At 51.2% G+C, this 11,684-nt stretch overlaps 1 protein-coding gene across 2 annotated transcripts in view; it reads right to left on the bottom strand.

The window, feature by feature from the left end:
• Positions 1 to 4,362: 4,362 nt before the first annotated feature.
• The window catches only part of CFDP1 (craniofacial development protein 1), a 115,394-nt gene continuing 108,072 nt past the window's right edge, over positions 4,363 to 11,684 (bottom strand). For both annotated transcript variants that reach the window (XM_077831307.1, XM_077831305.1), the window contains one exon: positions 4,363 to 5,235. In XM_077831307.1, coding sequence (XP_077687433.1) covers positions 5,145 to 5,235 — 91 coding nt within the window. In that variant the 3' untranslated portion in view covers positions 4,363 to 5,144. The remainder of the gene's footprint in view (positions 5,236 to 11,684) is intronic.

Raw genomic sequence — 11,684 nt, 5'->3', positions numbered from 1 at the left:
GCGAATACAGACTAACACGGCTGCTACTCTGAAACCTTGTCTTATGAAAGGAGACTCAAAGAGCTAAGCTTGTTTAGCCTAACCAAAAGAAGGTTGAGGGGAGCTATGATTGCTCTCTCTAAATATATCAGAGGAATAAATACCATGGAGGGAGAATTATTTAAGCTCAGTACCAATGTGGACACAAGGACAAATGGATATAAACTGGCCATTGGGACGTTTAGACTTGAAATTAGATGAAGGTTTCTAACCATCAGAGGAGTGAAGTTCTGGAACAAACTACCAAGGGAAGCAGTGGGGGAAAAAGACCTATCTGGCTTCAAGACTAAGCTTGATAAGTTTATGGAAGGGATGATATGATGGGATCAATTAATTACCAAAATTAGATTATCTTCAACTATTAGTGGCAGATATGCCCAATGGCCTGTGATGGGACGTTAGATGGGGTGGGAGCTGAGCTACTACAGAGAATTCTTTCCTGGGTGGCGGCTGGTGAATCTTGCCCATATGCTCAGGGTTCAGCTGATCACCATATTTGGGGTCGGGAAGGAATTTTCCTCCAGGGCAGATTGGAAGAGGCCCTGGGGGTTTTTCACCTTCCTCTGCAGCATGGGGCACGTGTCACTTGCTGGAGGATTCTCTGCACCTCAAAATCTTTAAACCACGATTTGAGGACTTCAATAGCTCAGACATAGGTTAGAGGTTTGTTACAGGAGTGGGTGGGTGAGATTTCTGTGGCCTGCGTTGTGCAGGAGGTCAGACTAGACGATCCTAATGGTCCCTTCTGACCTTAAAGTCTGTGATTCTATGTGACAACCTTATTAGGGTTTGACGAAGGCAGATCACAAATGTGTTCTGAATCTGCTGGGAACTAGACCCTGAAAGATGAGATAGTTGAAATGAGCAGCTCTGGGCTTGGCTGTTCAGGGCTGCAAGGCCAGACTTAGGACTGTTTTTGACTCTCTCTCTCCATCCCTCCTTTTAGGGACAGTGAGGACTAGTGGTGCAAGCACAGGCTGGGAGGAGCCCAGTTCTCCTTTGTTCTACCCTCACCTCTGGCACTTAGTTGGGGTGTGGCCTTGCACAAATCATGTAACTGCTTTGTGACTCAGTTTCCCCAAATTGGCCTAATACTACTTAGCGAGCTGCCTCGCATGGGGTTATTAGACAGCAAATGCTCACCAGTGCTTTGAAAACAGACCGTGTTAAAGGAGTGCTAAGCATTAGTCATAGGGACGCATCAGAGCCAGATTGCTGAGGCATAATTTAGCACGACCCACTTATGCATATGCAACCGCCAACTCTGGCCAAAGCCAGGCAACCTTCTTTGCTGCTGGCAGCATCCCAGATCCTTCGGCAGGGCCCGTCAGCCTGAAAGGGCTGCTCTCCTTCAGTTCAAGTAGCTGTTACCCGTTTGGCTAGGAGACAGTCTCTGTCCACATCTCAGCAGAGACTGATTTCCCTCTTTTCAGGTGAAAACTAAGACCCCGAGGGCTGTTCTCATGCTCCCAGCACAGGAGCCAGCCCTGTACTGTAGTCCCAGTATACACATGCCCCCTTCCCCCCAGAGATATGGAATATGGCCAGAATTTCAGCAGTGAGTATATACCACTCCCAGGGACAGGTTTTCACACCCACACCCAATGTCCTTGTGATAAATTGCAGCACCCTAGGATTATACCACTCCCAGGGGCACGTTTTCGTGCATGCACGCACATGCACACACACTAAATTGCAGCACCATGGACTAAATGGTCAAGTCTCTTTGGCCCTCTCTGCTCACTGATTCCCCACGCATGGTCTGGGGGTATGTCTACCCTAGAAACGCTACAGTGGCACAGCTGCAGCTTATACACTCCCTACAGCAATGGAAGAGGCTCCTCCCTCACTCTAGTCCATCCACCTCTCCGAGTGGTGGGAGCTAGGCTGATGGATGGAATGCTTCCGTCGACCCAGCACTGTCTACACTAGGGCTCAGGTCAGCTTAACTACGTCTCTCAGGGGTGTAAAATTTTTACATCCCTACATGACGCAGCTGGGTCAATGTACGTTTTAAGTGTCGATCAGCCCTTAGCCTAATGTCCCACACCTCGGAGCAGCTTCAAACTGCTGCTTTGGAAATAAAATAGCCTGCCACAAACATTCCCTCCTCCTCTTTCCCGCAGAATTCCCCACCCCTCAAAGGACAGTGGCTGCAGAAGAGCTAACATTCAATCTGGGCACGGTGATAGCTTTGCCAGACCTCAAAATGTCATGGCATTCGAGTCTCTGAATTCTCCCCTCTGCAGGACCAGAACCAGGAGTTCTCCAGGACTGGAAAAGCAGGGAGCCTTCAGATTTGGCAACAGGCCCAGTACAAACTGAGGGCCAGAGATAGGAGGTCATGGAATTTGCAGGAGAGAGGGGGTTCCGTTTAGACGGTTTTATGGTTCCCTCTGTGTGTCATAAAGGTTTCTGGCCTTACAGACGGCAGGCCAGAAAAAATAATCCCAAGAACAAGTCTGACAACTCTACGCAGCATTGCCATCCATGCAGTTTTTCGGTAGCTGCTGGCAGGTGGGATATCCGGGGGCAGGGCTGTGTGACGTGGTATCAAGGTGTTACTGGCTCTTGTCTGGGATGGCTTGCCCTGCCTATGGCCCCCTGCTCACCACACACCATCCCAACCTGCATTCCCGGAGGCAGGATCTGGGAAAGCACTGGCCAAGCCTTGCTCCCACTGACTCTGGGGGAGGGGAGTTAGGCCAACACAGAGTGCTTTTGAAAACTCCTCCCTCCGTATGCACGGCCTCTGCAAGGACCACGGGACACAATGCATTTGTTACACTCCTTTGATGGCTTCTCCTGAGCTCTGCTCCTTGATCCAGCTCTGATCTCCTTCAAAGAGCTACTGGTTTGACTTCCAACAAAGGGAGTGGAGCAGGATAATTGGTCAGAAACATTTGCTGCTTTTCCAACTTTCCCCTCCCAAACAAATCAGGGCTGAAGCAAATCCCACTCTGCAGCATTGATCTCAGCGGTGATCAGCTCTACAAATGAGTGAATGCTTTCTACCACTGGAGAGGAGCTCAGACTCTGCCCCTTTCAAATGGTCAAATGCTTTTGCCTCCACCACCGGCAAACCAGGGCATTGGCCCCTCGCAGCACCAGCTCTTATAGCCCGAGCTATGATTTAGAGATCATTTGTAGAACTTTATTCATTACTTTGTTCTTCCTCTCTCAACACCGGTGCAGTTAAACTTGGGGAACCAAGAAGCTTGAGTTACAGGGGTGTGAAAATAGCACCCCAAACTCTCCAGCCCATTTACAGAAAAATTATATGGCATAAGCAACATCCGTGATGGTGCAGGATGCTATAGAGTCTTTATCGGCACAAACCCAGGGTGGCTGCATTACTGAGGGGCATAAAGTCAGGAGTGAGCTATGTGAGCCATTCATAACGACTGTGGATCAAATGATTATGCCATAAGACAACATAGTCTGTATAGGACTTGTATGAAACAGGAAAGAGAGCCTAGAAATCTAGCAGAGGTACTTCGCTGGGCCCCCTTATGCAGCAGCTGAGCACCTCACACCTCCCTGTGAGGTAGGGCAGTGCTGTCATTGCTATTCTTCAGATGGGAAACCGGGGCACAGAGAGACTAAGGGTATGTCTACACAGGGCTCTGTCATGGGTTTAAGCACAAGCCACACCTTCCATCCACACACAAATCTGTCTGACTGGGGTCAGCAAGCAGCAGGACCAGCACTAGGGGCCTGGGTCTGCGCCCACACCCTGCTGTGACTCAGGTCCAAGCCCTGTCATTTTGAAGTGTGGACACAGCTCAAGCCACACATCTGAGTCACAAGGTCTGCGCAGTACAGACACGTTAGCACACCTGAGAGACCCAGGGCCAGCAGCTGTAAACCCAGGTTTACAGTGCAGTGTGGATGCACATGCTCAGACTTGGAAACACTGAGTCCAGAAGTCCTGGGTTTACAATGCAGTGTAGCTGAACCCTCACTGACTTACTCTAGGGCACACAGGAAGGCTGTAGCAGAGCAGAGAACTGAACCCAGGTCCCCTGAACCCTAGATTAGCACTGTAACCGCTGAGCTGTCCTTCCCCTCAATATCAGAGTCCCATGTGTGCAGACAGCATGCCACTAATCTTACGGCTGAGGCACTGCAGTGGGACCCAGCAGAACTGGGTTCACCCCAGACTCCTTGTTGCACCTTTCACCAGCTCCCCACCTCTGAAATGGTGTCTGTCTCATCTGCTTCGATTGTAAGCTGCTTGGGGCAAGGACTGTGTCTCCCTAAGCGTATGGAGTGCCCAGCATGGGACAGAAATGATGAGACGCATGCCAAACACACGACAGCGCAGGGATTGAATCCTTTATTAGTATGACCGACTGGACGCGAGCCCTCCCCCACCTGCTGCTGCTCTCACCTTCCTGGGGAGACTGAATGGAAACCAGACAGAGGGAGGTTTTCTTGTATAAAAAAAAATAAAATCACAAGAACACCCAGACCGGTCAGAGTCGTGTGGAGGAAGGCCCAGCACGGAGGGGCTGGGACCTAGCTGGGTCCACAGGAAGAGTGGAGCGAAGGGCTACAACCCGAATTCCACAGCCCAGAGCACCCTCGAAGAGAGGCTTCAACAGCAAAACTGCTGGGGCATCAGCAGGAGTCCAGTTTGTGCTCCGCACGTGGGGTGAACTTTGATCCCCTCGTCCACTTTCCCAGGCTGCTGGGCGCTGGTGCCCCGAGACAACCCACAGGCAGGGCAAGGCCTTGTCTTTAGGCAGGAAGCGGCCAGCTCCAGCAGCCCATGCGTGCTCCGTCTGATTGCTCCCACTGTCAGCAGCATAAGGGGCTGGGAGAGGGACACTGCCCATGGCTTTCGTGGGGACTGGCGCTCAGAGAGTTCCCATCAGGATCATGCCAGTAGAGATATGCTACTGCCATCGGCTAGGCAAAACACCCCCAAAGTGCCCCCACCTGCTGACAAACCCCCTCCCTGCCTTTACAGTAAAAGGAAAAACCCCACAGGATATACAGGTTGAGTCTTGGAAAGAAAAACTGTTTCTGCATTTTGTTTTCAGCAGCTGCCAGCTGCCGGCCGGTTCTTGGATACAGAGGGAGGAGCAAGACGCCCAGTCTCATGGCTTTGTCTTGCTCAGTCTGATGTCACGCTCGATTTCAAACTGCCTGTGATCCACACGTTCCAGAAACGCTTTCCTGTCGATGTACCTGCAGGAGAGAGGGAGGCCGAGAGAAGCAGGGTCAGCACAGACTTGCCCTGGAGGGACGCCAGGCTTGGAGCCTGCAATGTGGAATGCTGCCTTGACTGAAAGGTTCTGGGAGCATTCCAGAGCAACTCTCACATGTCCCCAAGTGGCCAAAGCGAACAGCTCGGGGCGGGCAGTATACGCTACATGACAAACCCTCCTGTCTATGTCTTTACCCAGCCTCCATTACTGAGCACCTCGCAATCTCTCCCGGACTTCCCTCACCCCCCTGCCCCTCCCGGAATGCAGGGCAGGGCTGTTCTCCCCATTGTACAGAGGGAGAACTCAAGCACAGCCAGACTAAGTGACTTGCCTAAGGTTGCCCAGGCAATCTGCAGCTGAGCAGGTAACAGACCCCAGTCAACCAACCTAGTGCCCTAACTACACCCCGCTCCCCCTCCAGATTATTTCCCCATCTCCCGAAGCTCTCACAGAAGTGCCTGAGAACACTGCTGGGCAGAGAGACAATGTCTGCAAAGCACTTTGCCATTTGTTAATGAGCTGCGGCTGTATTATAATACACTCTGCCACAAACGGTACTACAGCGAGCCTGGGGGCTGCGCTACTCATTAGCCTATCGCTGGAGCGAAGCGGGAGCTGTAATTGACTCATCACGCTCATTTGCCTTTTGTTCCACTGTGGAACGCGTTCAGCGCTCAGCACGAGGCCACTGCACTCAGCATGGGGATGCCACGACAAGCCCAAGCCCCAGGGCCACAGAGGAGTGGGTTTGCTTGGGTCCTCTCACATCGCCCCCCTGGATAGGCCTGGCCCACATAGCGGGCAGAGTGCTCACCACCTGCAGAAAGCCAAGCTCCAAAGCCACGGCGAAGGTTGCAGCCGAGCCAGCCACAGGGCAGTGCGGGAATAAATATCCCAAGGCTCTGCCCGGTTTAGAAGCTATTGGCTGGCTGAGCTGGCTCTGTCAGTCTTCTTCCCAGGGCAGCTGGCCAGCAAGCAGAGCAGCACAGCTGGCATCCTGGGTGGCAGTGAAGGCAGGGACTGAAGGGCTACAGAGGCTGAGCCCTAGGATGGTCCCGCCAGGACAGGAGGTAGCTCGTTGGCAGAGGGCTGGGAAGCTCACTCTGCTGCTGCCCCGGCTGTGCCTGCTTTCACGCTGCAGGGATACTTGGCTGGCAGCCCCCTTTCACAAGCACTCAAGTTGCGATAACAGATTTCTCTTCCCTCTTGCAGTGACTGGGCAGCATCAGACCTTCCCACTCAGAAGGTTCGGTGAGCAGCTTCCTCCAAGCGCAGTGCTATCTGGCCTGCCAGCAAGCCTGCACATTCAGGGACGTGTCTTTGCCCCTTCCAGCCCTGCCCCAAAGACAGAAGTGCTGTGCTGCATCTGGGGCTATCCTACATGGGTCTGCACCCTGATGACAGACACAGGTCAGCTCTGGGTAAATGTTGCCGAGGGGTAGTGGCCCAGCATGCTAGTCCTGGTCTCTCCCCTGGGGGGACCTGCCTGCAGAACCCGCTTCACTTCACAAGTCCCAGTAGTTGGGTTGCCTCTCCCAAGTTCCTGTTTCTCACCAGTCACAAGCTGCCACTCAGCTAGATCCTCCTCACAGTGTCTGCTTAGCCAAGGCCTGTCCCAGCAGAGGCAGGGGCTGCGAGTCAGAGGTGAGATGCGTGGCATAGCTCACTGGGTGGGGGTGGCCACCCATGCTAGGTGCTGCAGGCTATGAACGGGGGTGCACTGCAATGGAGTGTGGGAAATCTTGAAAAGAGCCCCCGGGCACTGTCCCCACCCTATGCCAATGGCACTAGCCCTTTGCTTCCGAGAGAACAAACTTCCAATCACAGCAAACAATTCTGCGGGCCGAAGCTGGGAGGGCTCAGAGCAAAGGGAACCCAGGGACACCCAAGAGTGGCCATTCTGCCATGACAGAGCTTAACTGCTCCTGGGCTGGGCTCTCCCCTGCTAAAGAGCGAGGTCAGAGGGCCTTGTGGATCAAGTGCCTGCGAATGCCTGCGAATGCTCCAGTAGGCAGGAAGAATGGCGCAGCAGCAGCACCAGTGAGAACTTCTGCTGAGTCAGCCTGGCCCTGGGGCAAGGGGCAGGAATGGTACCAGCCAAGGGGTTAGCCAGACGACATGGCCCAGAGCTGAGCAAGTCAAGGGGAGCAGGCCCAGTGCAATTCTAGGAGCTTGTTGGACTCTCCCCTGACTGCTGCCCATGGCTCTGGCAGGCACCCTCTCACCTGAGAGCTGAACAGCAGTCACCGAGTGGACCAGCCATGGCTTGTGAAGGAGGTCCACGGGGCCCAAGAGTTATCTGGCTGCGAACAGAAACTAGAGGCACTTCTAGACCAAACACCCACACTGGCGCCCACACCCCAAAACAGGAAAGCCTGGGGGTCAGCGTGGCATACTGGCATCTGTACTGAGACACCTGGATGAGGGGCCACATTTACAGAGGCAGCTCAGTGGGCTTCACCTCCCCTAAACCACCTCTGGAAAATCAGCTCTATCCAGGTGCCTAACTTGAGGGCCCCGTGCCTGGAAATTCTGGTGGCAGTGATGGGACCGAATGGCTCGGCAGCAGTTCTGCGGAAAAGGACCTAGGGGTTACAGTGGACGAGAAGCTGGATATGAATCAACAGTGTGCCTTTGTTGCCAAGGTCAATGGCATTTTGGGATATATAAGTAGGGGCATTCCCAGCAGTTTGAGGGACGTGATCGTTCCCCTCTATTCGACATTGGTGAGGCCTCATCTGGAGTACTGTGTCCAGTTTTGGGCCCAACACTACAAGAAGGATGCGGAAAAATTGGAAAGAGTCCAGCGAAGGGCAACAAAAATGATTAGGGGACAGGAACACATGACTTATGAGGAAAGGCTGAGGGAACTGAGGATGTTTAGTCTACAGAAGAGAAGAACGAGGGGGGATTTGATAGCTGCTTTCAACTACCTGAAAGGGGGTTCCAAAGAGGATGGCTCTAGACTGTTCTCAGTGGAAGCAGATGACAGAACAAGGAGTAATGGTCTCAAGTTGCAATGGGGGAGGTTTAGGTTGGATATTAGGAAAACCTTTTTCACTAGGAGGGTGGTGAAACAGTGGAATGCGTTACCTAGGGAGGTGGTGGAATCTCCTTCCTTAGATATTTTTAAGGTCAGGCTTGACAAAGCCCTGGCTGGGATGATTTAGTTGGGGATTGGTCCTGCTTTGAGCAGGGGGTTGGACTAGATGACCTCCTGAGGTCCCTTCCAACTCTGATATTCTATGATTCTGTGAAAGTAGGACCAACCCCAACTAAATCATCCCAGCCAGGGCTTTGACAAGCTGGGCCTTTAAAACCTACCCGTTGAGCCTGACAATCTAGCCAGCTTTCTATCCACCTTATAGTCCGTTCATCCAATCCATACTTTTTTAACTTGCTGGCAAGAATACTGTGGGAGACCGTATCAAAAGCTTTGCTAAAGTCAAGATCGATCACATCCACCACTTTCCCCATATCCACAGAGCCAGTTATCTCATCAGAGAAGGCAATCAGGTTGGTCAGGCATGACTTGCCCTTGGTGAATCCATGCTGACTGTTCCTGATCACACTCCTCTCCTCCAAGTGCTTCAAAATGGTTTCCTTGAGGACCTGGTCCATGATTTTTGCAGGGACTTAGGTGAGGCTGACTGGTCTGTAGTTCCCTGGGTTCTCCTTCTTCCCTTTTTTAAAGATGGGCACTATATTTGCCTTTTTCCAATCGTCCAGGACCTCCCCTGATCACCACATGTTTTCAAAGATAATGGCCAATGGCTCTGCAATCACATCAGCCAATTCCCCCTCAGCACCCTCGGATGCATTAGATCTGGAACCATGACTTGTGCATGTCCAGCTTTTCTAAATAGTCCTTAACCTGTTCTTTCACCACTGAGGGCTGTTCACCTCCTTCCCATACTGTGTTGCTCAGGACAGCAGTGTGGGAGCTGACCTTGTCTGTGAAGACTGAGGAAAAAAAAGAATTGAATACTTCAGCTTTTTCCACATCATCTGTCACTAGGTTGCTTCCCCCATTCAGTGAGGGTCCCACACTTTCCCTGACCTTATTCTTGTTGCTAACATACCTGTAGAAACCCTTCTTGTTACCCTTCACATCCCTTGCTAGCTGCAACTCCAGTTGTGTTTTGGCCTTCCTGATTACACCCCTGCATGCTTGAGCAATATTTTCATACTCCTCCCTAGTCATCTGTCCAAGTTTCCACATCTTGTAAGCTTCCTTTTTGTGTTAAAGCTCACTGAAGATTTCACTGTGAAGCCAAGCTGGTCACCTGCCATATTTGCTATTCTTTCTGCACACCGGAATGGTTTGTTCCTGCGCCCTCAATAAGGCTTCTTTAAAAACCAGCCAGCTCTCCTGGACTCCTTGCCCCCTCATATTGGCCTATTCCTTCTTGTGCAGCAGCAGGATTGATTAGGACAGTCTAAACAATTTCACCCGTGCACACCTAATGAAAGCTAGGGGGCTGTGCACGGGTCACTCAGTGCAGCAGCAGGTCCGAGAACCCTTTGGGTGGAGTTAGCCCACCCTGACTCCGATTCCAGGCTGAGTTTGCACGGCTGGCAACAAGGACAAAAAAAAAAAAAAAGCCAACGTGTTGCCTGTAAACGGAGCATGTCTGATCTGGAGTCCCTGAGAGATGAACATGGAACCCCACAAACCCATTTGTCCACAGCCGCTTTTCAGAGTATATGCATGCAAAACAAGAAACTACTGGAACTAACAGCTCCCAGCCTGCCACAGTGCAAGTTGGACAAAGACCTCAGAACAGGAATTCAATGAGAAATAGCACTGGAAACTCACAACGACATGGAATTACTCATGCTAGGGAAGGGTTGTTTTTTTAAAAAATAACCTACATTGCCCAATTCATTATTTGCTATAAATAACCTGCAATAATGGAAGTGGGGTAACCATGAGCTATCTCAGATAAAGGCACATTTGCTGTAAAAGAAGTCTGCTAATGAGGAGAGCTGATAGTTCCCTTTGGGAAGATTTTATTGGCACTTTGGGTCCCCTGCCAGGCACTTGCAATCGCACAGTGTGACAGCCCCAGGTTTGCCCGGGACACGGAGAGGAGGAGAGATCTAGTGCAGATCCCCTGCCGGGCTTGCCCTACATAACGTGGCACAGTTAAGAAGCTGTGCCACGTGTTCAAGTTTATAAAATATGGTAGAGTGACAGATTTACAGCAAAAAGGATGTCTCCTCCCCTGCTCCGTCTCAGTGTCTCCTTTTCAAAAGCAGGACAGGCCCTGAGGATCTGACAGAATCTGGGTTGCCCATAAACCCACATTCCATTGCTGATGAAAAATAAACCCGCAGATTGAAAATTGATGACGAGGGGAGGAAAGAGACAATGGCAGGTTAGACGTAGCCGGAGGGTACCACTTGTCCCCTTTAGCTTTGGGATTACAGCAGGCTGTGCTGCGGAGGGCAGAATGAACTGTGTTATGAAAGGAGGGAAACTGCAATTCCATCACTCAGCCAGAACAAGAGTGCTGATGGAGCAACTTCTAACAACTTGAGAAAGCAAGCGAAGGCCCAAGGAGCTGCCCTGAGATGTGAACGGTGACTTTGGCAAGGTTATTTTTTTTTTTAAAGGAAGAATTTCCTCCCCCTGGCCATAAGACATACGATTACTATTTCTATAGCATCTCGGGTTTGCCTGGTGCTTAACAATCTGGGCCTTGACTTGCCATGGGTGACTGAATGCTTTCCTAATCAGGTGGAACCCATCTTCAGTTACACAGCGAGATCTGCAGAGACTGCCCGTGTGACAAATAGCAGCAGAAAGATTAGTAAAAGACATGTGAAGCATGGTTCATCAGCGCCAGGCAGGCACCAGGTACAGACACCATTCCTCATCCTAATAGTTCTTGTCCGGATTTTTATAATGAGCTGTGTCAATTACTATCCACTGAATTGTGGACAAAGGTCACTTGACAAATATCTGAGGGGAGGGAGAGGATCGTAAAAGAAAAAGTGGCTCATAGAAAGTGGCCGGATCGCAAAAGCAGCCAATGATAGTGGTGTTTGTGTGATCTTGTGATGCCAGGCTGACAGCTGCAGTTTCACCCCCTTCTCACCCCCATCATTTACTAGTAGCTTTGGCTCACTTATGTGCTTGGACTCCCTGCCTTTCTGCCTTGGAGGTGGATGTGATTAAAGGTGAGCTGGGTCATCTGGTGACCCCCTGATGTTACGCATTTGACTAGTATTGATTTTTTTAAAAGAAGAGTCTCGTGCTTTCATGGCACCATGTTTCTCTTCTGTGTAATGACAAAGCCACCGGCTGATAGCTCAGTGGACCTGAGATCTGCTCGAGCAGTTAATAAGCAAGGCTAGTCAAGCTTGCAGATACTCTTAAAGATGCTACTCTGATTCGCTCATCTTTCCTATGCACTGATCTCT

Source organism: Eretmochelys imbricata, chromosome 12 (genome assembly GCF_965152235.1).
Source record: "Eretmochelys imbricata isolate rEreImb1 chromosome 12, rEreImb1.hap1, whole genome shotgun sequence".
Lineage (NCBI taxonomy): Eukaryota > Metazoa > Chordata > Testudines > Cheloniidae > Eretmochelys > Eretmochelys imbricata.
Note: the sequence above shows the minus strand (reverse complement) of the source record. Positions and strands in the feature narration are given on the sequence as shown.